At 41.6% G+C, this 25,920-nt stretch overlaps 2 protein-coding genes, 2 non-coding genes and 2 pseudogenes across 4 annotated transcripts; 4 read left to right on the top strand and 2 right to left on the bottom strand.

Moving 5' to 3' along the window:
• Nucleotides 1-489: 489 nt before the first annotated feature.
• Nucleotides 490-596, bottom strand: LOC129654437 (U6 spliceosomal RNA). Its single transcript, XR_008715502.1, has one exon. It is a non-coding gene; the product is annotated as a U6 spliceosomal RNA (small nuclear RNA).
• Nucleotides 597-3,920: 3,324 nt separating this feature from the next.
• On the top strand, nt 3,921-4,920 carry LOC129653804 (olfactory receptor 4D5). The gene has a single exon (XM_055583489.1). The coding sequence runs from the start codon at nt 3,921-3,923 to the stop codon at nt 4,863-4,865; it is 945 nt and encodes a 314-aa protein (XP_055439464.1). The 3' UTR covers nt 4,866-4,920.
• Nucleotides 4,921-11,833: 6,913 nt separating this feature from the next.
• LOC129653803 (olfactory receptor 6T1-like) lies at nt 11,834-13,395 on the bottom strand (annotated as a pseudogene).
• Nucleotides 13,396-19,960: 6,565 nt separating this feature from the next.
• On the top strand, nt 19,961-20,905 carry LOC129653801 (olfactory receptor 8B3-like; annotated as a pseudogene).
• A 1,218-nt stretch (nt 20,906-22,123) lies between these two features.
• Nucleotides 22,124-22,255, top strand: LOC129654364 (small nucleolar RNA SNORA71). Its single transcript, XR_008715445.1, has one exon. It is a non-coding gene; the product is annotated as a small nucleolar RNA SNORA71 (small nucleolar RNA).
• Nucleotides 22,256-24,987: 2,732 nt separating this feature from the next.
• On the top strand, nt 24,988-25,920 carry LOC129653800 (olfactory receptor 8B3-like). The gene has a single exon (XM_055583488.1). The coding sequence runs from the start codon at nt 24,988-24,990 to the stop codon at nt 25,918-25,920; it is 933 nt and encodes a 310-aa protein (XP_055439463.1).

Here is a 25,920-nt window from a genome sequence, read left to right as displayed (position 1 = left end):
ACTTCTTAACCTGACATTTACCTAAAGCTGAAGTTATGATCCGAGTCTTCTGTCTACTTTTCCTATGTTCTCCCTTACCACTATTTCTATTTCAAGAAAGACATTCTGACTCTATCCAGACATTCCCTCTACTGTCGCATCTCTGTGTATTTTTTCTTTCTTTTTTTTTTTTTGTGGTTTTTCCATTTACCATCTTTGTATTTGACAACATTATATAAATCTTTAGACTAGATTTTTGTTTTAAAAATATTTATTTATTTTGGCTGCATTGGGTCTTAGTTGCAGCATGGGAACCCTTAGTTGTGGCAAGTGGGATCTACTTCCCTGATCAGGGGTCCCCTGCATTGGGCGCAAGGAGTCTTAGCCACTGGACTACAGAGGAAGTCCTAGAGTAGATTTTCCAAAATTATTTCTCTAGTTAGCTTCTTACTAAAATATAAAAAGCCAAACAAAAACAGTTACACAGTTATTATACAAAATGTATTCTATAAAAATATGGAACGCTTCATGAATTTGCATGTCATCCTTGTTCAAGGCCCATGCTAATCTTCTCTGTATCGTTCCAATTTTAGTATATGTGCTGCCAAAGCGAGCACTCTGTATTTTCTTAATGTTTCTTCCCTCAGAAATGCATTATTTCTATCCCTCCCTGTTTCTGAGTTAAGAATACTTTCTAAATTTCAAGATACAGCTACTATTTATTTACATTCAAGATACTGTTATCTAGTATTCTTCTAGGCATTAGGCTAAAAGCCTTCTATACATTGTCTAATTTCATGCTTAAATCAACCCTCCAGGGGAAGTGTTGCTGTCCTCATTTTGCAATATTGAAAACTGTGATCTAGGACCATTGCCCACACCATACAGACTAGATTCAGAACAATTCAGATTCTTTAACCAGGAGATCACAGTTTATGAGTCCAAAATCCAAGGTATACTGGTGATGCTGGGAACATGCTTTCCTCTCTATCCAAGCTGGTTTTTATAGTGTTGGCAAAAGTTATGGCTATTGAGCACCATAGGTATCTGGAAGTAGAGATCCTAAAATGAATGAAATAGACTTCTCTCCTGGAGGTCTCACAGTTACTCATTCCTTCAAGGAGAAGGAATTTTTTCGCCTCCCAATAGCACTATATCTATAACATTTTAGAGACAGGTATCACATTTTAAATTTATTTAAACTTTTTATTTTGTTCTTAATTTACAAAATGATTTTCTTATCTTTCCATCTAAAATAAGATACAAGAAGGTAGAGATATTACGTATTACTTCTTCACTATTTTTGTAGTTGCTAGTACTCTTTGTTTACATAAAATATTCTGAGAATAAATGATCACTGAATTGGAGTGAATGGAAAATTCACAAATGTATGCCTAGTGGTGGTTTGGTGGTTTAGCCGCTCGGTTGTGCTTGACTCTTGTGACCCCATGGACTGTAGCCTGCCAGTCTCCTCTGTCCAGGAGATTTCCCAGGCAAGAAGACTGGAGTGGGTTGCCATTTCCTTCTCCAGGGGATCTTCCTGACCCAGGAATGGAACCCAGTTCCCCTGTATTGCATGTATGCCTAGAATTATACTTAAAAATACCTAAAAATGTATGCTGAAGAACAATCCACTATGTCAGTTAAAAATCTAATATTTACATTTACAATGCTAGATATAAGATATATTACAGTGAATTTCCCATTTAGAAACGTTTCAGGTATGACAAACGAGAGTAAACTATTCCCTATATTAGGCTCATCGGCAACAGAATCTGCTTAGAATCATACAAAGGCTGGGAAAAAGTCATACCTATATGGCAACCGACTCCGTACTCTTGCCTGGAAAATCCCACGTATGGAGAAGCCTGGTAGGCTGCAGTCCATGGGGTCACTAGGAGTCGGACACAACTGAGCAACTTCACTTTCACTTTTCACTTTCATGCATTGGAGAAGGAAATGGCAACCCACTCCAGTGTTCTTGCCTGGAGAATTCCAGGGATGGGGGAGCCTGGTGGGCTGCTGTCTATGGGGTCGCACAGAGTCGGACATGACTGAAGCGACTTAGCAGCAGCATATATTAATTTACATATTATGCTTAAAATATCTCAGTGAGGCAAACTGGGTATATTGTCATCATCTTCATTTTACTGCCAGGAAAATTAAAGTTGAGAGAGGTTAAGTAACTTTCTCCAGATCACATGTCCTAGTGCAAAACTAGTTAAGTTAAACGTGAATTGATAAGTGACCATTCTGTTATGGGATGTGAAGAGATGCATTCCAGGTGTCTTGTAAATGGCTAGGTTTTTTTAGTATCTTTTAAAATGCTTAAATATATGAAACATCTCTTTTATTTCCAAGGTTTTCAAATGTTGAGGCAGCTCTGTATTTTGATAGTGATTTTAAAACTTAAATCAGTATTTGTGATCTTCTCTTGAAACTTTTCATATGTATAAGAAATTACACTTTAGATAAGTACCCTGAGATTAATATTGATAATCACAGTCTGTTCTAGTCACCCTTCTATTTGTTTCCCCAGGGGACTATCATTTCTCTGGGTTTCCCAGAGACACATGATAGAAAGCTTTTCTTCCACATGTTTTCTAATCAGATGTAAGAAAAGCAGTAGGTCATTATCTTTATAATGTGCAGAACAGTGGTTTTTTTTTTAACTTTTGATTTTGTATATAGAGTGTGTCAATTAACAATGTTGTGATATTTTCAAGTGAAAAGCAAAGGGGCTCAGTTGGACATGTACATGTATCCATTCTCCCCCAAACTGCCATCCCATCCAGGTTGCCACATAACACTGAGCAGAGTTCCGTGTGCTATACAGCAAGACACTGTTGTGTGTACACTTAAACAGCAGTGTGTACATGCCCATCACAAGCTCCTTGACGCTCCCTTCCCCCATCCTTCCCCTCTAGTAAGCTTAAGTTCGTTCTCTTAAGTCTGTGAGTCTGAGGAACAGTGTTTTCTATTTTGTCCCTTGCCCATGATTTAACATCCTTCTAGGATGAAAATCCTAAAGCAGGAAATATATGTCCAAGTTAGAGCTAACTCAAAAGGAAACAGAATATTTTCCCAGGGATATGATGGGAACTTGTACTCTTTTTTTTTGGGGATATAAATGAGCAATCTGTCACACCATGGAAACTCTAAATATCTGCCATGGGAATTTATCAGGTTTCCTACATAAATGCCACATATAATTATAAACTATAGAATATTTTGCATACATTATGGCTACTTTATATCACAGATGTGGCAAGTGAGGTTTAGAGAATTTCTGAAGATTGTTATTGTTTATACAGTTAGTTACTGAAAGAATAAAAATTCACTCCCAGTTTGGCAATATTGCCTCTACTCCCAGTTTTTAATTTTTGAGGACTGATGATTTGTGATTCTCATGAACTATAAATACCAGTGCTATGCTGTGTTTACAGAGAAGGCAATGGCACCCCACTCCAGTACTCTTGCTTGGAAAATCCCATGGACGGAGGAGCCTGGTAGGCTGCAATCCATGGGGTCGCTAAGAGTCAGACATGACTCAGCGACTTCACTTTTACCTTTCACTTTCATGCATTGGAGAAGGAAATGGCAACCCACTCCAGTGTTCTTGCCTGGAGAATCCCAGGGACGGGGGAGCCTGGTGGGCTGCCGTCTATGGGGTCGCACAGAGTCGGACACAGCTGAAGCGACTTAGCAGCAGCAGCATGCTGTGTTTTATGGTCTTGGTGTTTGATTATACCAGTACTTGATGTTCAAATGCTGGGTGTCCCATAGAGCCACTTACAACCTTCTTCTTGTACTAAGTGATAGTGGCGAAAACTCCATTCCCCAGGGAAGCCAGAAGATACTGTCCTGGAGAAGCTTGTGGAGCCCACAGTGAACATGCCCATTTTCCTCAGCAGGCTCACTTGCCAGGCCACACCAAGCAGATGACCGCAGCAAACCATTCCCAGGTGACAGGTTTTGTCCTCCTGGGGCTCTGTCAGGTATGGGAGCTCCGGCTTTTCTTCTTTATCATCTTCTCAGTTGTGTATCTTATAACTGTGACTGGAAATCTCCTGATTGTGGCCGTAGTGACCTCTGACCCACGCCTGCACACAACCATGTACTTTCTCTTAGGCAATCTTTCTTTCCTGGATTTTTGCTACTCGTCCATCACGGCACCGAGGATGCTGGCTGACTTGCTCTCGCGGAAGCCTGTCATTTCCTTTGGTGGCTGCCTGACTCAGCTCTTCTTCTTCCACTTCATTGGAGGCATCAAGATCTTCCTGCTGACGGTCATGGCATATGACCGCTATGTTGCCATTTCCCAGCCCCTGCGCTATATGCTTATCATGAATCGGACAGTCTGTGGGCTCCTCGTGGCGGCCTCCTGGGTGGGGGGCTTCATCCACTCCATTGCACAGGTTGGACTGACTGTCCAGCTGCCATTCTGTGGGCCTGACAAGCTGGACAACTTTTACTGTGATGTGCCCCAGCTTATCAAGTTGGCCTGCACAGACACCTTTGTCTTAGAGCTTCTGATGGTGTCTAACAATGGTCTGGTGACCTTGATGTGTTTTCTGGTGCTCTTGGGATCCTACACAGCACTGCTAGTCATGCTCCGAAGCCACTCGAGGGAGGGCCGTAGCAAAGCCCTGTCCACCTGTGCCTCCCATATTGCCGTGGTCACCTTAATCTTCGTGCCTTGTGTCTATATCTATGCACGGCCATTTCGGACATTCCCCATGGACAAGGTGGTCTCTGTGCTGTACACAATGGTCACTCCCATGCTGAATCCTGCCATCTATACCCTGAGAAACAAAGAAGTGATCATGGCCATGAAGAAGCTGTGGAGGAGGCAAAAGGACCTTCTGGGTCCCCTGGAGCACTGACCTCCAGATGAGCAGAAGCAGGGAGCTGAGAATCTGAGCTATGCTTCAGTGTAGCAACCTGCCCGAGAAGACCCATGAAGTAGCCAGAGCTACGAGTACATCTACTGCTTCTTTACTGCTTTAACCTCAGCTAAGTTCTGCTGACCTGAACTTTTAACAAAGCTAGACAATGGAATCAAGGGCTTCCTTGGTGGTAAAGAATCTGCCTGCCAATGCAGGAGACATGGGTTAGATCCCTCATCTGTGAAGATACCGCATGCTATGGTGCAACTAAGCCCATGCACCACAATTATTGAGCCTGTGCTCCAGAGCCTTGGAGCTACAACTACTCAGCACACGTGCCACAACTATGGAAGCCCGAGTACCAACAAGAGAAGCCACTGCAAACAGAAGCCCATGCTCCGCAACGAGAGAATAATCCCCATTCTCCACAACTAGAGAAAAGCCTGTGTGGCAACAGAGACCCAGCACAGCCAAAAACAAACAAACAAATAAATAAAAATTTTTAAAAAAGGAAGTGGAATTGAGAACTTCTCCCAAGTTTCCCCTAGAGAAAAAGCCTCCAGAGCTATTCAGAAATTATGTTTAGCTCCGATGGCACTTTCCCTTACGATGTTGGCCCTGCTGAGAACGTTCAAACTGCGGTATGCATGGAGGTGGTGCATCTGTGTTTTCTTTTCTGATTTTGCTTCTCGGACACAAAATACATTTGAGGAGCTCAAAATGACTCTAAACTTCCAGGAGACAGGAGGGATCTGTAGGTTAAAATAAATGTCAGAAGTCAAATCATGATTTCAGGAGGCTAATTGAATTTAATGTTGATGAAGAGAAAAGGAATCATCTTGGGCAAAGTTCTTTCTTCCTCACAGTTTCTTAAAGTCATCGTCACCTCCATCATTAAGTAGTATCTGTTAAGAGCTTACTGCGTGCCAGGCATTGCACCAAGTAATGTAGTTTTATTGTTTACTTTCATTCATTCAACATTCTTATAAGGTTGGTACCTTCTGCATTTCAAAAGTGAATCATTTGCAGGCTAGAGACATAAAATAATTTACTTAAAGCCCTAGAGCTCGTTTCTGAAATGTTTCTGTTTATTTAACTTTTGAGTCCAAGTTCTTGATAATATCTAAGACTCTCAGATATGAGAGCATATGAATGGCAACCACTCTAGTATTCTTGCCTGGAGAATCCCATGGACAGAGGAGCCTGGTGGGCTACAGTCCATGGGGTCACAGAGAGTCGGACACGACTGAGTGAAAATATCTGAAACCCAGGAAAGAATGCAAAATTGGGATATAAAGTGGGAAGAGAGATTATCCTCTGGTTGCTAAATAAAGAGTGGTATAAAATAATACATAAGCACCCCTACTAGCTCTACTTCAAATTAAGAAGGTGTGGAGAAATTATTATGGCCTTCTCCTTCATCATCTCTGTTTCCCCCCAGTACCCTATCTCCCTGATCCAGGTTCCTGCATTTCCTGTCACCAAGGTAATCAGTTGGCTTCTCATCTATGTCAGAAGACCTGTGAATTTTTAAACTCACTTCCATATCTAAGAATCAATTTGAAAACAAAGCAAAGCAATGCTTGTTTAACTTCTTGAATGTATTTAATCCATCAGTGATACTCTCCATGGATGTGGGATGAGATGAGGATGACATGTGTCTGTGATCTTAGCATTAAGTCATTATCCGTTGCTTAGTAAGTAAATTAATTAAATTAACTGACAGATTAACTTACTAAGTTGATAAAATTAAATTAGTAAGTAAATTACTGTAAGTGTAGTTCCCCTCCACAATAATAGGCAAACAGGGCCTAGATCATGGGTCAGACTTGAAAGAGGAAAGGCAAAGGATTAGAAAAAAGGAAGCTGGGATATTGTAAGAGAAGACATGACAACATAGAGCAAACAAACTCTTATAGAGCATGTATTTCAATGGAAAGAGAATTTCAGAATCAGGAGATGTTAAGTCAGAGTCCTCTTTCAATGCACCTTAATTTAGTAGCAAAAATCTAATTCTCTTTTTACTATATTCTGAACTTGTAGCAAACTTTAATTATACAAGTTATATGTGCAAATAGATTGTAGCTTCTCAACAATCAATGTAATTTTCCTAAAAGTGTCCTCTAGCCAATAGTAGGGAAAAATAGCTAAAATTTAGGCAAGTTTATTACACTTACTTTTATGTATAAAGTCAAATAATTCCTTAAAAGAAGTGGTCTTTTTTTTTTTTTCCAGAAAATAATTCAGTCCTTTAGAATTGTGGCCTCTCCTTCTTTCCAATTTTGTCCCTTTAAAAAAAAATTCTTTATTTATGGCTGTGCTGGTTCTTCACTGCTGCATGGGCTATTCTCTAGTTGCAGTGCGCAGGCTTCTCATGGCGTGGCTTCTCTTATTGCGGAGCACAGGCTGCAGGGCACGCAGGCTTTAATAGTTGCTGTGCTCAGGCTCTAGAGCATGGGCTCAGTAGCTGTGGTGCATGGGTTTATTTACTCCACCACTGTGGGAGCTTCCCAGACCAGGGATCCTACCCGTGTCTCTTGCATTGGCAGGTGGATTCTTTACCACTTAGCCGCCGGGGAAGCCCTTTCATTTTGTAAAGTGACATCAAAGTGCACAAAGGAGGAGTGTAGTTTACTTGATCCCGTGGTGATGAAGCGAGACAGGCCTCGCATGCACACGTTGTCCTCTGCTACAGAGTGGCTGAACCTGGACTGCTTTCTGTGTCCTCTGCTACAGAGTGGCTGAACCTGGACTGCTTTCTGGGCTTGTGACTGGACACCGGAATAACTCCACGTCTGAATGTTCTGCTGACCCTGATGCTGAAGTCTGTGACTAACAGGCTGACATTTGGTTTCTCTGTTCCGTCAGGCTGGGTGATGCTCCCATTGGAGCTTAGTCTCACCTAATCCCTGGTTTGGGTCATAGATCCCATTGAGTCTGTTGCTCTTTTTCCACCCATTCCTAGGCCAAGTTTTTCACCCCACAGAGCTTAATCATGTGACCCCTGGCCACTGTGAACCCCGGACACATTCACTTGCTGTCAGCTCAGACCCCAACTGATTCCTTCCTCCGCAGAATATGGGATCTTGGGGTCCATCCATTATCAGAAGGAAATTGAGGGTGCTTGAAAAGCTATATTGCCAGCCCATCCTTTGCCTTACTACCCTGGTTCTCTCAGATGACTTTAATGTGACCACATACCAGCTTGGTTTGTGGACAGCCTGTGGGACCAGCTCATTCAATGCCCTAAACGTGAGCAGGAAGAGGGCTTCTGCTCTTGGCATTCCCCTTAGTCTGTTCTCAGAGGCAATGCAGTTAAGGAATATGGAGACACCCCTCTGACCCTCTGCCTCCTCTACCTATGTATTCTTTTGTTTCCTTTCAATATTTTGCTCTTTCTCTTTCTGACCAGGACCTTCATAGGTGAAACTCTATATTCTGGTAAGTAATCAGGCCTAGATCCCAGTGTGTCAAAGAGACATTAAATAAAAACAGAAAATCCTTTTCACTCTGCCAAACTCAAGTTTCATGACTATTATCTTGATAAAAGATCAAAAGAATCAAAACTAATAGGTGTCTTCTTTGTTTCTGTGTTTTCTCTGTGTATCTATCTATGAGTCTTGTTGGGAAACCTTTGGATTAGAAAGATTAATGAAACCATGATTAAGGAGGGAATCTAAATGCTTCAGCTTATTGTTCATAGACTATTTTCCCTTTGCACTACTGATGGGTTCTTCTTTTTGTGAGTAGAATGGCAGAAGTTCTGGAAGAGTACAGAGATAATATGGGAAGCAAATGACTTACTCAGTGTTAGCATGTCTATTGGCATATGCTAAGAGTTCAGGTAGAATTTACTTGCATTGGCTTCCCAGGTAGTGCCAGTGGTAAGGAACCCGCCTGCAAATACAGGAGACATAAATGACCTGGGTTTGATCCTTGGGTTGGGCAGATCCCCTGTAGGAGGGCATGGCACCCCACTCTCATATTCTTGCCTGGCAAGAGGAGACTGGTGGGCTACAGTCCATAGGGATGCAAAGAGTCGAACATGACTGAAGCGATTTAGCACACAATGACTTGCACTTAAATTTAGGAGGCTGAGAAAACTAAAGATATTTTAATAATGTATGAAACGAGTTGCCAGTCCAGGTTCGATGCATGATACTGGATGCCTGGGGCTGGTGCACTGGGACGACCCAGAGGGATGGAATGGGGAGGGAGGAGGGAGGAGGGTTCAGGATGGGGAACACATGTATACCTGTGGCGGATTCATTTTGATATTTGGCAAAATTAATACAATTATGTAAAGTTTAAAAATAAAATAAAATTAAAAAACAAACAAACAAACAAAAAACAGTGTTTTGAAGATACTTGACAGATGTGGTATGTCTATCATTTCTTTCTTCTAGGAGGGGAGTGTTGGGGGATGTATTTTCTAGCATTAGCTGAAATAATTAGTATAGCACAATTGGGAAAGCAATAAGCAGCATGTTGACACCCTCCTCTTACTGTTCCTACAAAAATCCTCAATAACCCTTGTTCCCATAATAGATTGTTATGGCTGAAGTTGCCCAAAGGGTTGTGATAGTATTTGGAACTTAGAACAGTGAGTTGTTCTCGAAACAGACTAAATGTCTATGCCATTCAGCATATTCAACTTAAGAGCCTGCCATGTCCAGAGTGCCTGCTGGTTTTTCAGATGAGTTGCCTGAGACAAGGAGAATATTTCTGGTCTTTCCTGTAATATGCAGGAGTCTTCCCACAATGTCTACTTACACATATTTATACATAGTGTCAGACATGACATAAATTTGTCTCTTATCTATTTCTTTCTATTTGTCTATCATGTATTTTTATCTATCAATGTTCTTACCAAAATATGATGCTAACAATGATGCTTGCAATCATAATGTGTTAGTAAAGGTGTGTTTGAATAGACCTCAGATGTAATTGAGGTTCTTTCAGAGTCATACAGAGTCATAGATTGCTAGAGCTGAAAGGATATTAAAAATTATCTAATCTATGGTTCTAGAGATAGGCTTAAGTGCTCCATAAACAATCTGAAATTATATACTAGGTTTTATGTCTGTATAAATTATTTGGAGTGAAGAGGGTATATAGATTTAAAAAGAGATTCTCAAACAGATGCATGATTCCTCCAAATAGTAAAAACCATCTGATTCAGTTCTTTTATTTTACACATGAGGAAAATAAGGAAAATGAGAAAATCATTTGTTCAAGTGCACTGAGCAAGTAAGTTGGAACAATAGGAACACTGATCTGCTTTCTGGTTCTATACTCCCACCCCCTGCCCCCACCACCTCAAATTGCACTTCCTAAAAATAGTAAGAACAGAGCTTCATTGATTGGCTCCTACTTATTTTTCCATTCTCAGGCCTTCCTTCTCTTTGCCCCAAGTCTATCATGTTGTGTATCTTTTGTTTTCCTGAATATGCTTGGAGCACCTCTGGGACTGTGTACCTGCAGAAGTGTTATAGGGACCACCCAACACCCCTCTTAACCTGGCGTACTTCTCTGTGATCTAAGGTGAGATAACACCTCAGGAAGTGTTCACTGTCCCTTTCCCTCTGTGTTAAGTGCCCTTCTCTTCTTTTTCCCATAGAATCCTTGCCTTTCACATTGTAATGCTTAGAACTGCTGTGGTTTCCTTTTACTACCCTGGTTCTACTATAGACTGCAAGATCTGTGGGCAGGAAGAGTATTTATCAACTCTCTTCTAAATTACATGTGTACTGTTCATTTCTCTCAACCGCCATTGTTAAGTCTAAAGTATTACCTAGCCCATCTGTTGTGGTTACCTAGTTAATTCTTGAAAATCCACGTTTGCCTCCCTCTAATCAATGGCTCCCACAATGCAGATTGATCTTTTAAAATATGATGTGAGCAGTCCCTTGTTTAAAACTCTTCAAAGGTTTTACATGTCTTTTAAAAAGAAAGAAAGATGCCTATAAATTTTATTGATAAGATCTTGTCTGCACTGACCTCAACCCACCTCCCCAGTTCCACTCCTTTACAATATTTGTTTCTCTCAGCCACTTCTTTCTTTGCAAATACTGCTCACTTTCTCTGAATGCTCCTCTATTAATTTTTCCTGGTTAACCCCTTCTCGATCTCAGGCCTCAGTTTAAAGATCACTTCCTCAGAGATGTGGTGTTCTTTGATCTTTAATCCAAATTATTTGTCTTTATTACTCTCTTACAAAACTCAGCCCTTTTCTCAAAAGCATTCTTCACAACTTACAACTACATATTGACTTATGCATTTAAGATTTTTTTTTGTCAACCACCCCGATGATACTATAAATTCTACCACAGTGAAGCTATGTCTTCCTTGTTTTCTACAGTATCCCCCAAGGCTTCGTGCAGAGCCTAGATCAGGGAGCAGCAGCAGAGGTGGTTCTGGTGCAGCAGTGAGGAGTCGTTTAGTCTCAGCTTTGTGCACAGCCTGACCCTAGCCTTGCCCAGTCATGTGGGCAAGTGTGTCTTTAAAATGTGTGCCCTAGACATCTCCCTTGGCTCACCCTAGTCCTATCCCTACCTAGTTCAGTGCCTAAAACATATTATTTAATAATATTTCTTAAATACATGGTTATCCCCATATTTGGAGTCTATTAGGTAGAATTTGACTTGGGAATTAGAAATAGCTAAATATTTCTTGAGAGTCCCCTGGACAGCAAGGAGATCAAACCAGTCAATCCAAAGGAAATCAACCCTGAATATTCACTGGAAGTACTGATGCTGAAGCTGAAGCTCCAGTCCGTTGGCCACCTGATACGAAGAGCTGACTCACTGGAAAAGACCCTGATGCTGGGAAAGATTGAAGGCAGGAGGAAAAGGGGATGACAGAGGGTGAGATGGTTGGATGGCATCACTGACTCGATGGACATGAATTTGAGCAAGCTCTGGGATATGGTGAAGGACAGGGAAGCCTTGTGTGCTGTGGTCCATGGGATCAGAAAGAGTCAGACATAATTGAGTGACTGAACAACAACAATAAATAGTTTTTTGGTCTCAGCATTTTTCCTATGTGAGATTGTTTCAGGAGCTGCTAGTCACATAAAGAGTATAACACAAGAGAATCAAACAGCTAATAAACATTTGTTATGACAGCCAGAATTTGATTTTCTGATACGGGGATCCTGGGTAATCTTATTTGTCATATCCAGTCTAGATGCAAGGCCTCAGAAGGTATCTTACTCCCCTCTAAGCTGCAAATCTGAATCTCCATATTTTAGCATTTCTGTTTGGCTTTATGACCTACCATCTTGAAGCAGTAATAGGTGTGCTTAAGCACACACGTGTGCAGAAAAAGAGGAGCAGTCTCTGTGAATGGAGGCTACATGTTTAAGCACCTCAAAAGAAACATGTCATCACCAGAAGTTTGAAACTTGACCAAATGGATCAGTTTTCTTTGTGTGAAGATTCAAGGGAGGAAAGCAAAGGCTGATCTCCACATTGCATGTTTATGAAGACCTATTTCATTATCTGAGAAACGTACAAGGTATTGCCTCTGTGACCTGAACTTCAATTATTTGCCCACTCTAGTAGGAATATTTCCTTTTACACGTGACCCTCATGGTGTTTCGCAGCCATGGGTCAGTTCCACCTGAGGGCATCTCTCAGGGCTCACTTCACCTTCTCATTGCAGAGGCTGAAGATGAATGGTTTCAGGAGGGGCATGATGATATAGTTCAGAACCGAGGCCCCTTTGTTGAACAGCATGGACTGAGTCTCTGGCAGATGGATGTCGAGAAAAATGGAGCTGCTGTAAGAGATGATCACCACTGTAAGGTGTGAAGCACAAATGAAGAACGCTTTCTTTCACTCAGCAGTTGTTCCTGAGAACGGTGGAAAGAATGCAGGTATAGGGAACTGAGGTCAGTGCCAGCGAGCCCAGCAACACTGACATGGATAGCACGAAAGCCAGCAGCCCCAGTAGGCAAATGTCTCCACAGGAGAGCCTCAGGAAGGGCCCAAGGTGACAAGAGAAGTGGACAATACCACTGGGGCCACAGAGTGGTAGGCTGACCATGAGGACGGAGTGGCAAAGGACACAGGGAAACCCAGCTAGCCAGGAGGCCAAGTTGGGAACCGACATGACCACTCATCAGGGTCTCATAGCAGAATGGGTCTACAGATTGCCAGGAAACGATCCAGAGACATGACAGCTGAGAGGAAGAAGTCGGTGGTGCCTAGGAGGAAGTAGAGGTAGGACTGGATGATGCAGCTGGCGAATGAGATGGAGCGGTCCCCTGGGAGGATGACAAGCATCTTGGGAACCACAACAGACATGAGCAGCAGCTCCAGGAAGGACAGGTTCCACAGGAAGGAGGACACCTGTGTGTGCAGGCCTTGGTCCATCCAGCTGAATCCAGTGATGAGTGGGTTGCCTGTGGTAGTTACAATGTAGACCACCAGTGGCCTTAAGAAAATAGGAACTGCAGAATATTGCTTTTGGGGAAGCCCAGGGGGACAAACTCTGCTACCTGAGTCCAGTTTTTAGGGCTCATTTCCAGTCATCCGCAGGGTAAATGGAACAGAAATTCATAACTGGTCCACAGCTACCAATCCTTCAATCAATCAATGACATAATATCGCATGCCTAGCAATTTCTTATATTCTGACACTTAATCTGTATTTCTGCCTGTGGGTTACTTACAAAAAGAGAAACAGATTGTGATAGCAACCAGAATACCAGTAATAACACAGATGATATTGAGCACCAATCACTTATTAGGAAATTTACAGCCAGTATCTCCTCTCTCATCTGCCCTTAAAGACAGGTAGTGCTGTGCTCATCTTGCAGATAAGGAAAGGATGACTGAAGATTAAGGAACTCTTTTATGATCACTCAGAGTCAGAGGCACGATTTCATGCCAAGTCTCTGGCTCCAGTACACATACTACTGGACCTATTTCACTGAAGCTGGGGAGTACTGTGGGTTTAGGGGAATCCAGAAGAGTAGAGGGGTCAGAGAACACCTTACAGAATAAATGCACCTTGAACAAAATCTTATTGGTATTAAGAACTCTTCTTTTAGTGTTTGCAGTCCTTCTGTGTCCTGGCTTAATATAAAAATAATAGAATAAAAGTTTGGGTTTTCAGTGTCTTTACAGATTTTTTTTCTTAATCAGCCAGAGAGCCACATTGGATTGGGCTGTTCAGAGCCCCTATCCTGTCATAAGGTTTTTTTTTTTAAACCAAGACTTCCCTCTTTAGGTTAGAAATAATCCCTCTTCCTAACCTAAAGAGAGAAGTCTTGGTTAAAAAAAAAATCAACAACAATGACAAAAAAATGTTGGCTCAGTGGTAAAGAATCCGTCTGTCAGTGCAGGAGATCTAAGAGATGTAGGTTCAACCCCTGGGTCAGGAAGATACCCCAGAGAAGGAAATGGCAACCCAGTCCAGTATTCTTGCCTGGAGAATTCCATGGACAGAGGAGCCTGGTGGGCTGCAGGCCATGGGGTTGCAAAGAGTTGGACATGACTGAGTGACTGAGCATGCACTTGTGCATGCTTCAATAAAGCTGGAAAAACAAGTCTACTTTTTTTAGCCCAAGGACAGGAAAAGGGCAGCCAAGTGAGATAGAAAATTTTAGTACAATAACCACCATACCATAGACCAACCCCAGGGAAAACCTGTAGCTCCCCCTCCATGACAGCAAAGTTCAAATAAAAATCCATAGACTGCCTCCCTCACAGGATGCAATGATTGCCCCAATACTTTCTCTGGTGGTAGAATCAGAGAATGCTATGTAGAGTCAGGGCTTTGACTCTTGCTGGGTGACAAGAGCTCCCTACGTGGTGTGAGCGGAGGCCATTGAGGGAGCCTGAACTTCCATCAATACCCGTCAGTAATGAGGGAGTCCTTGTCCTCCATGAGGTCATGTCAGAGGAGGACTTAAGGGGAATCAAGCCTCTTATCATTGTCCGCTTGCAATGACTGGCACCCTATTGCCTGTTGGCTCAGATGGTAAAGCATTTGCCTGCAATTCAGGAGACCCAGGTTCAACCCCTGGGTAGGGAAGATACCCTGAATAAGGGAATGACAACCCACTCCAGCATTCTTGCATGGATAATCCCATGAACAGTGGAGCCTGGCAGGCTACAGTCCACGGGGTCGCAAAAAGTTGGACATGACTGAGTGACTAATCCACACACCCTTGCCTGTCAGATGAGACCATGAGGGGAAGCAAAATAACAACTCTCACTCAGCAGTGAGAGGACTTGTTCCTCCAGGCAGAGCAGTATCAAAGAAAAGTAGCTAAACAAAAGGTTTAAATAAAATCTAAAGTCTCATAATATAATTTGCAAACTGCCCAGGTTTCAAAAAAAAATCACTTTTTATATGAAGAATAAAGAAGATCTCAAATTCAGTGCAAAAAGGACAAGAAATACATGTTACATGACAGAGATGTTAGAATTATTTGACAAAGATTTCAAAGCAGCCATTGTAGAAATTCTTCACTGAGCAATTACAAGCACGTGAAACAAATTTTTAAAAAAGAAAACCTCAGCCAAAAAATAGAAGATACAATGTTATACTGTGTATGCTTCTATTAAATAATATAACATAAATCTTGAAATGATAAATTTATAGAAATGGAGAACCTGGTTGGTCATGGTTGCCAAAGGTTTAGAGAAGAATAGGATAGAAAGAAAGTGGGTGTGGCTTTGAAAGGAAAAATGGGTGTGATGGTTGGATGGCATCACTGACTCAATGGGCAGGAGTTTGAGTAAACTTTGGGAGTTGGTGATGGACAGGGAGGCCTGGTGTGCTGCAGTCCATGGGGTCGCAAAGAGTCGGACACGACTGAGCAACTGAGGAGGGAAAAAGTGGGTGTCGAAGGGAACATGAAGAAGCCTTGTGGCAATGGTAGAAACAGTCAGTATTTTGACTGAATCAATATCAATGATATAGCTGTGATATTTAAAAAAAATTAGCAGCAGTCATCTGTATAAAATTAGTATCTGATAACTTGCTTTATTTTGCTTAAAAATTATAATATAACCTCAGTTATACATTTAATTTTGAAAACATATTAGTTAATATTTCTGGGTGATTGTAGCTTGTTAGCTTAGTGTCACATAATCCTGCCAATTAAAAATCCACTTAGTTAAAATACATCTTTATGTTTTATGCATCTTTATGGTATAGTATAAATATTTTATTACCACTGACTTTGACAAGTTAGAACATATTGGGGTTGAGATACTTAAAAAGGAGTCAAGAATGAATAAAACTGAATGTATAATTTTTATGAATATTTCCACTATTTTCTGAATTTTTCTTCTGCTTGTAGTAACACTATAGTTTATCCAAACATCTAGGCTACTATTTTTTGGAATTTGTTGGTCTTCTATCATCTTTGTGAGAGGTCCTGATGAATCTTTCCTTGGAATATATCTCAGTGAGAGGGTGACCATTTGAGAGTTACACCTGAATTAGGCTAACCTGATGGTTATGGAGAGAGAAGAAAGAAAGGGAATGAGAATTTTGCTGTGTAAGTACAAGCTCAGAATTGCTCTATATTAATTCCATGTTTGCTTGAATGATTTTTCAACTCTAGTGTAGAACCCTGGCATATAATTCTTCTTGCAATGTGATTTGATATACTATAAAATTAGAGGAAGTATTTCTGTCTATTGTATTGCCTAAAAAAGATTTTTTAACTTTTCATAGAAAACACATTTTAATAAAGTCCCAAGTTCTTTATCATTGCTGAGGTCAAGGAATGTCTACCTTGTGGGATAGAGTTCAACTTTGGCTTGAGGAATTTTTGGTCCCCTAGTAATTGTGAAGGGTCTGAGAAAAATGATTGGGACTCATTTTAGTGATGAATGGGTTTAAGAGATTATTCTAAGTATAATACTCACAATTTGGGGAATTTCCCAAGTATTCTTCTACCCTCTGTTCTTTTTCTCTTTACTTGCTCTTATTTAGTTTACTTAACCCCATGGCTTTAATCTCTATGGAAACAATCCTCAAACCTTCTCATGTTCTGACCTTTCTTCTTACTTTTAGCCTTTGTTGTTCAGCCACTAAGTCATATCAGACTCTTTACCGCCCCATGGACTGCAGCACACCAGGCTTCCCTGTGTTGAACTATCTCCCAGAGTTTGCTCAAACTCATGTCCATTGAGTCGATGATGCCATCCAACAAAGTGCTTTAGCTTTAGTTAGGCATTTGCCCAATTGTACACTTTTACTTGGATGTCCCCTGGTGGCTCAGCTGGTAAAGAATCCGCCTGCAATGTGGGAGACCTGAGTTCTATCCCTGGGTTGGGAAGATCCCCTGGAGAAGGGAAAGGCTACTCACTCCAGTATTCTGGCCCAGAGAATTGCATGGACATGTTAGTCCATCTGAAAGAAATGGGAATACCAGACCACCTGACCTGCCTCTTGAGAAATCTGTATGCAGGTCAGGAAACAACAGTTAGAACTGGACATGGAACAACAGACTGGTTCCAAATAGGAAAAAGAGTATGTCAAGGCTGTATATTGTCACTGTGCTTATTTAACGTATATGCAGAGTACATCACAAGAAACGCTGGGCTGGATGAAGCACAAGCTGGAATCAAGATTGCAGGGAGAAATATCAATAACCTCAGATACGCAGATGACACCACCCTTATGGCAGAATGTGAAGAAGAACTAAAGAGCCTCTTGATGAAAGTGAAAGAGGAGAGTGAAAAAGTTGGGTTAAAACTCAACATTCAGAAAACTAAGATCATGGCATCTGGTCCCATCACATCATGGCAAATATATGGAGAAACAGTGGAAACACTGACAGATTTTATTTTCTTGGGCTCCAATGTCACTGCAGATGGTGACTACAGCCATGAAATAAAAAGATGCTTACTCCTTGGAAGGAAAGTTATGACCAACCTAGACAGCATATTAAAAAGCAAAGACATTACTTTGCCAACAAAGGTCAATATAGTCAAAGGCTATGGTTTTTCCAGTAGTCATGTATGGATGTGAGAGTTGGACTATAAAGAAAGCTGAGCACCAAAGAATTGATGCTTTTGAACTGTGGTGTTGTAGAAGACTCTTGAGAGTCCCTTGGACTGCAAAGGAGATCCAACCAGTCCATCCTAAAGGCAATCAGTCCTGGGTGTTCATTGGAAGGACTGATGTTGAAGCTGAAACTCCAATATTTTGGCCACTTGATCTGAAGAGCTGACTCATTTGAAAAGACCCTAATGTTGGGAAAGATTGAAGGCCGGAGGAAAAGGGGATGACAGAGGATGAGATGGTTGGATGTCATCACCGACTCAACGGACACGAGTTTGAGTAAACTCTGGGAGTTGGTGATGGACAGGGAGGCCTGGTGTGATGATTCATGGGGTCGAAAAGATTCGGACACGACTGAGCAACTGAACTGATCTGACTGACAGTTTTAATAGCTTCCTATTGCAGACCTGCCTCCAGTCTTCCTTACTCTAGTCTGTTCCTGCCAGTGCCCACGTTATTACTTTATAAGTCGGCATTTTGATTATTTCAAACCTGTGTCAAAAAAGAAATGATTTTGAGTGGTTCCTGATGATCTCCCTAATGAGCTGACCTTGATTTGAGCATTTGGAAGCTTCCTGTGTTGATCCAAAACTGCCTTCTGATCTGAGTCTATGCTGCAGACTTCTGAGAAGAGGCACTGGGGCCTCTGTAAGAGCCATGGAAGCCGTCTGTGTGACATTCAGGGAGGACAGAAACTTGTATTTTCTCTGAGTTCAGTAACTTTGATCTACAAGGCTTATAGATGGCCACTAAGACTTTACCCATGACCTTCACTACCTCACTGGTGTTTGTCCAGTCCCACACTCAGGCCTACGAGGAAAATCACTGATACTATATAAGCCTTTGCCCATGGGGCAGTACTTCTGTTGTGGTATCCAGTCTTGGTCCCCAGGGAAATGAGGAAAAGGGGTTCTCATTCATTCATTTTTATTAAATGAATATTTATATAATACCTACTGTATATGTGTGGTTTTACTCTAAGTTGCTACAAAAACAGTACTGAACAAAACAGACAAAATCTCTGCCCTTACGGAACTTAGGTTCAAATGCATGTGAATGTATGTGTTTGTGTTGTGAGAAGACACACCAAATAAACAAATAAGTCACTAGTGTTTCTTAAGAGCTGTGGATGCAGGAAAAGTCACTGCTTTTCCATTTGAGGATGTGCTCCATTTGGCAACAAACCAAAATGTATGCAAAATGGGTTACTTCCAACACACACTGTTATTCTAGTGAACTCCTCTTAAATGCAGAGTGGGTAATTTTTCTTTCTTACAAATCATATCTCTGGGGAAAACACAATGAAAACCTAAGACTTCTTAATCAGGTCCCTAGGATTTCCCAATTCACAATAACCCCTGGGTCATATTAGCAGGTGGCTCCCTGGGCACCAGCAGATGCTATTTCCACCCCCTGGACTGGAGAGGACACTCTGGCAGAGCCAGCATCAGAAATCATGACCTGTAACTCATGTCACCTTAGAGCCTGGTGTACTGAGGTCTGTGCTCTGACTCTCAGAGTCCAAAACGCACTCAAAACAAAAACAACAGCAAAGAAGACGAATCTCTGTTCTGGGCTGTTCATCTCTAAAATTCATCAGAACCACTTGAGAATAAGGAAGCAGAGTTAGCAAGTCCCAACACTGAAGTTTCTGTGCAGAAGGGTGAGTGTTGAATCTTATCTGTCCGGTTACTCATCTTCCAAACCTCATCTGTGGAAGCCAAGGATCCCCTGAAATGACAGCTTTCCTTCTGCTGAGATGACCACTGATCATTGGGTCTGGTAAGCTGTCAGAGCAGAAGTAGAGCAGAGATGCTGTTGTCATGAGGCTAAGGGTCACTGAATCTTACCCTGTAGAACTTGCCCGTTAGTGTTTTTAATACACATCTTTAAAAATTTCCTCAGCCTTTATACAAAGAAGAAGAAGAAAAAAAAAGACACAGAGGGGTGGGCTGGGGTTCATTCTCACATTCTGGGTCTCAGCCTCATTAGAGTGGGATTGGGTGGAGAGAGCGGGGTACTCATTTTAATGTTACCCTCTGTCCTGTTCCCACAGGTATGTCCTAGGGAAGAATGGCCCCAGGGAACGAATCTTCAGTGACTGAGTTTATCCTGCTGGGTTTAACACAGCAGCCAGGACTCCAGCTGCCTCTCTTTTTCATTTTCTTAGCAGTTTATGCGGTCACTGTGGTGGGGAACATTGGCTTGATTATTCTTATTGGTCTGAACCCTCACCTGCACACTCCCATGTACTACTTTCTCTTCAACCTTTCCTTCATTGATCTCTGCAACTCCTCTGTCATTATCCCTAAAATGCTGATGAGTTTTGTAAGCCAGAACATCATCTCTTATGCAGAGTGCATGACTCAGCTCTGCTTCTTCTCCTTCTTTGTTATTGATGAGTGCTATATTTTGACATCAATGGCCTATGACCGATACGTGGCCATCTGTAAGCCCCTGCTCTACAAGGTCTCCATGTCCCATCAGGTCTGCCTCATGCTGACAGTGGGTGTATATGCGATGGGGCTTGGGGGTGCCATGGCCCACACTGGGTGCATGCTGCGACTCTCCTTCTGCGATGGAAACATCATCAATCACTACATGTGTGACATCCCTCCTCTCCTCCAGCTCTCCTGCACAAGCACCTCCATCAATGAGCTGGTGGTTTTCATCGTGGTGGGTGTCAATGTCATAGTGCCCAGTGTCACCGTCTCCGTTTCTTACACCTTGATCCTCTCCAACATCCTCCACATCCGTTCTGCAGAGGGCAGGTCCAAAGCCTTCAGTACCTGCAGCTCCCACATAATTGCGGTTTCTCTTTTCTTTGGATCAGCAACATTCATGTATCTCAAGCCTTTTCCTGCTGGGTCTCTGGATGAAGATAAAGTGTCCACAGTCTTTTACACCATTGTGGGGCCAATGGTGAATCCTTTCATCTACAGTCTGAGGAATAAAGATGTCCAAGTTGCACTGAGTAAGACTATTAGGAAAAGGGTGTTCTGAATAGAAATTGTGTTAGCTGTTGATGTCAAATTTTAGTAAGGGCACACAATGTATGATGATATGGAGAAAAGAATTAAAATAAAAAAGCAGGTGATTTAAATAAAAAGAGAAGCAAAGTTTTTTATGAAAACCACTTTATAAGAAAAGACAGTATAAAGAAGAGGAGAATCAGGCATTCATCCTTTCATAGAAAGTTAGGAAAGTACTGGGTTGGACAAAAAGTCCAACCCTATAATTCATTCTGTCATGCTCCAGCTTATTTTCAGAGATTATAAGGTTTTAAGTAGAAAAAAGTGAATGGTGATGAATCCAGAAACAGTAAGGTTGTGAGATTTTTGACTAAGGTATGTCCAGAACTCCTGTGAAGCTTTGTCAAGGACATTTGGACTTTGTGGACTTCAGATTCAGTAAGTTACTCATTTATTTAATAAACCTCTGTTGAAAGAGCTGGAGAGGATTTTGTCTGGTAGATTCCTTTGTTTCTCAGAAAAGAAGACTAGGAAAATACTTCTCACTATTGTCTCTATCTTCTCAATTTAGTCTTAAGAGAACATGGTAAAGGGAGATTGTTTTTTGATCTCAGTTCAAGGACAAAAAAACTCAGATAACCATTTATAGAAGTCAGGAATGAAAAAGGTAATGTTTTATTTTATGTAAAATATATCTATTCTGCATACGGTAATGTGTATATTTCCATGTTTCTCTCAATTTGTCCCACCCTCTCCTTCCCCTACTGTGTCAACAAGGCTGTTCTCATGTCTGCATCTCCACTGCTGCCATGAAAAGAGGTTCATCAGTACCATCTTTCTAGATTCCATATGATGTGTTAATGCACAATATTTGTCTTTCTCTTTCTAACTTACTTCACTCTGTATAACAGGCTCTAGGTTCATCCACTTTATTAAGACTGACTCAAATGCATTCTTTTTTTTTTTATAGCTGAGTAATATTCTATTGTATATAAACGTACCACTATTTCTGTATCCATTCATCTGTCGATGGGCATCTAGGTTACTTCCACGTCCTAGCTACTGTAAAAAGTGCTGTCATGAACATTGGGGTACATGTGTCTCTTTCAGTTAGATTTTCAAAGGGTATATGCCCAGTATTCATAGTTACTTATATTTTTACTACAATGCTGCTATATAGTTTTATTACAATGATTCAGGTGTCCTGGGGTAACTGAAGGTCACTGAAACTTTTAAAGAAGGAAGGGACTCCTGCATCGAAAGTGATTATGGGCTGCCTGTGCCCTGGTCATCGATACTGCAGGGAGAGGAGTCTCTGAAAGACCTGTCCCCGTGTTTGAAGGGCCCAGCCGTCCCTTCCAAACCCTGGAGCTTTCACGCACTAGTTTTTTTTCTCCTGCCATTCCCTTAAGAGCTTAGACCTTGTCTGGTCCCTGGACTTGCAGGGGTTCACTTTGTCTTTGAAGTTTGGGGGCCTCTTGGCAGAAACCAGTCAACACATTTATACTTAGTCTTCACATTGGAATAAGTTCATGTAGTGCAAAAAAGCATGGTGTGGGGAGGAAGGGCTGTAAACCGTGGCTTCTGCTCTGTGGACTTAACAGGAGTGGAGGACAACCTGTAATGTATTATTCAAGACAGCCCGTGACTGACGCGCTTATTGGTGTGGCTGACAGAGTCACCAGCCCTGCCATCAGCAGAGGGCTGATGACCTGCCTTTTGAAAAAAAAAAATTAAAAAAAAATAAAATAAAGAAGGAAGGGAGAGTTGTGTGCTTCCAGAACTTATCCTCCAGTTGTGTATATGTCCAAATAAGAGGGAGTATGTGAGAAAAGCTAGAATTGTTACTGGAATCATTACATTTCAGCATATAGTTCAATAAAAACCTCAAAAGTACCTGAACTTGTGTGGTGGCTAAGGGAAAAGGATGGAAGTCAGTGTGGCTGTCGACCCTAATGCTGAGCATGTGAGAAACGTGAGAAACACTCGGAAGGCTTTCACCAGAGAACAATGTAACTTACAGAGTTATTTATGCAGTGCCTACTGTGTGAGTTAAAGTCGCTCAGTTGTGTCCAACTCTTTGTCACCCCCATGGACTACACAGTCCATGGAATTCTCCAGGCCAGAATACCGGAGTGGGTAGCCATTCCCTTCTCCAGGGGATCTTCCCAACCCAGGGATCGAACCCAGGTCTCCCACATTGCAGGTGTATTCTTTACCAGCTGAGCCACAAGGGAAGTCCCTGCACTATTCACAGCAGCACAAGAGAAGTGGTAAATAAGACAGAAGAGATGTTAGTCCTCATTTATAATTTATAAGGATACACAGGAATTAAAGAGAAAAATGGTGAGTGTTATGATGGAGGATTTACAGAAAGTTTGGAGAACATATATGGAGACGGCTGGCATTATTTGACTGTATACTACATGCCAGGTACTGTTCTAACCATTTTTTTTTGTATTTTTTTTCATTTAATCATCAAGATAACCCAATGAAGGAGATGTTATTATTATCATCAATATTTTAGGAATTATGAACCTGAGGCATGGAGAGTTAATCAACGTGTCCAAGTTAGTAAGCATGGGGGTAGGCCTCAAACTCATACCCTCTAACTCTATAGTCCCCACTCTTTTCTACTATGAGAAATGATTCATGACCTCAGTTAATGAAATAATATATTTAAGGACCCAGCTGGAATCTTAGGTAGATATTTCCAGTAGGTGTTTAAAATGTAAAAAATTTAGTAGGGAGAAAGGCATTTAGCATTTTCTTTTTGAGATAATCCATGAGAGACAACAAGTGAAGTGAATTACTAGAGGGTTTGTAAAATTTCAAGTAAAGATGTGAAGAAACCCCTAGGTAGACTCTGGAAAATTTCCTCTTAGGATCTGGGAAGACACGGAGAAATAACCTGTACAATAGATTTTTCTAAGGTGATGACGGTAGTAATATGGGAGCTTACTTTTGCCTCTGCCTTGGGGATGTACAATCCCTGGAGTGATGTGTAAACTGGATTAAAACATTGAGTCCCTAAGGACTTAGATAGAGAACATGGTAAATGTAACTCCCTTACTTCTTTTTTACATATAGAATCTAATCCCTGGGGAGAGACTGAGCAAGCTTCCACCCTGTTTATAACCAAGTGCACTATATCATTAAGCTCACAGTCCATCTTCTGTTTATTATCAAGTGGCAAACCTGATAACAACGCTGTGAAATTTTCCTTGCTGAGTGAGAAGACTCAAAGTCATAATTAGAAATTAATATATGTAGTTCAGAAAGATTTCCAGGGCATAATCTGAAATTAAGTCTGGCTGCTCTGATTTTTCATTTTAGAATCAAATGAACCAGAGCCTCAGACCTGACACTGCCTTTCCAGGACAAACACCAAGGGAGAACTCTAAGGTTTCTGGCCACATAAGGGTGAGTGTCTGAATTCTGTTGACATCAGATCTGCCACTTTCCTGTCTCCCCTTCTCCACACCATTTTGTGCAGTCATGAGATTCAAGTGAAACTCTTAGGAGACTATATTGAAGGGGATCAGAGAGTGTTCAGAGGTTAGGAGGTGCAGAAATATCTCAGTCAGTAAGTTCCTTTTCTATGGACAGACTCTCACTCTTCTACTTGGGCAATAACTAAACCTCCTCTAGCCTTTGGTCCCTTAGTTTTTGGTTAGAGACAGCCTTCTTGGTTCCAACTCACACCAGATCTAATCTGCACCAGAAGCCAGCACCATGTAGCGGGGGTCTCTGCCTACAATTTTGCTGATGAGGAGAAGGCTCAAGTGAATGAAGAAAAGGTGAAGTTAGAGAAGGACTTTCTAACTTGATCCCTCTCTCTTATCTCTTCGTTTTTCTAGCAGGCATGTATCTGTATGGCAGCATTGCCTTCTCTCTGTAGGCTGTTTGTTATGATCTTTGTTTTATTTAGCTTATCAAGACTCTAGAAAGGGAAAGCCCATGGTAAAGGCAGATTCTATGGGCCCAGGTTGGCCTAGTGTCAGACATGCTCAGTATGTACACTCTCTTGTAGGATGAGATATTGTCAGAAGGACTGAGCTGTTCCCCAATGTAAATATTCTCTCCTGTGTCCACAGATTTTCTTAGGGAGGAATGGCTCCCGGGAATGGGTCTTTCACGACTGCATTCATCCTGGTGGGGTTAACAGACCAACTGGATCTCCAAGTTCCCTTGTTTTTCCTGTTTCTATTAATGTATATGGTCACTGTGATAGGAAATTTGAGCTTGATAATCTTAATTGGGATACATTCACATCTACACACCCCCATGTACTTTTTCCTCTTTAACTTGTCCTTCACAGACCTCTGTTACTCTTCAGTATTTATACCCAAAATGCTGATAGATTTCTTATCGAAGGAGAATATTATCTCTTACATGGGGTGCATGACTCAGTTCTACTTCTTCTGTTTTTTTGTTGTTTCTGAATGCTATGTGCTGACATTAATGGCCTATGACCGCTATGTGGCCATCTGTAAGCCACTATTATATAATACTGCCATGTCCCCTAAAGTGTGTTCCAGCCTTATGCTTGGTTCCTACTTGATGGCATTTTCTGGTGCCATGGCTCACACTGGATGCATGCTGAGACTGACCTTCTGTGATGCAAACTCCATCAACCATTATTTCTGTGATATCCACCCTCTGCTTCAGCTCTCCTGCACAAGTACCTATGTCATTGAGCTGGTAGTTTTCATCATGGCATGCATCAACATCATTGTGCCCAGTCTCACCATCTTTGTCTCTTATGGTCTCATCCTGTCCAGCATCCTCCACATCAAGTCCACGGAGGGCAGGTCCAGAGCCTTCAGCACCTGCAGTTCCCACATCATCGCTGTTTCTCTGTTCTTTGGATCTGGGGCATTTGTGTATCTCAAATCATCTTTTACTGGATCTTTGGATGAGGGAAAAATCTCTTCTGTCTTTTATACCAATGTGGTTCCCATGATGAACCCCTTAATTTACAGTCTGAGGAACAAAGATGTTAAAAATGCTCTGAGAAAAACCCTGAGGAGAAGAAAGTATTGA

The sequence above is a fragment of the Bubalus kerabau genome, chromosome 5, assembly GCF_029407905.1.
Source record: "Bubalus kerabau isolate K-KA32 ecotype Philippines breed swamp buffalo chromosome 5, PCC_UOA_SB_1v2, whole genome shotgun sequence".
In the NCBI taxonomy this organism is placed as follows: domain Eukaryota; kingdom Metazoa; phylum Chordata; class Mammalia; order Artiodactyla; family Bovidae; genus Bubalus; species Bubalus kerabau.
Note: the sequence above shows the minus strand (reverse complement) of the source record. Positions and strands in the feature narration are given on the sequence as shown.

Excerpts from the sequence above, each read along its gene's own strand:
- LOC129653804 (XM_055583489.1), top strand. The coding sequence starts at position 3,921 with ATGACCGCAGCAAACCATTCCCAGGTGACAGGTTTTGTCCTCCTGGGG.
- LOC129653800 (XM_055583488.1), top strand. The coding sequence starts at position 24,988 with ATGGCTCCCGGGAATGGGTCTTTCACGACTGCATTCATCCTGGTGGGG.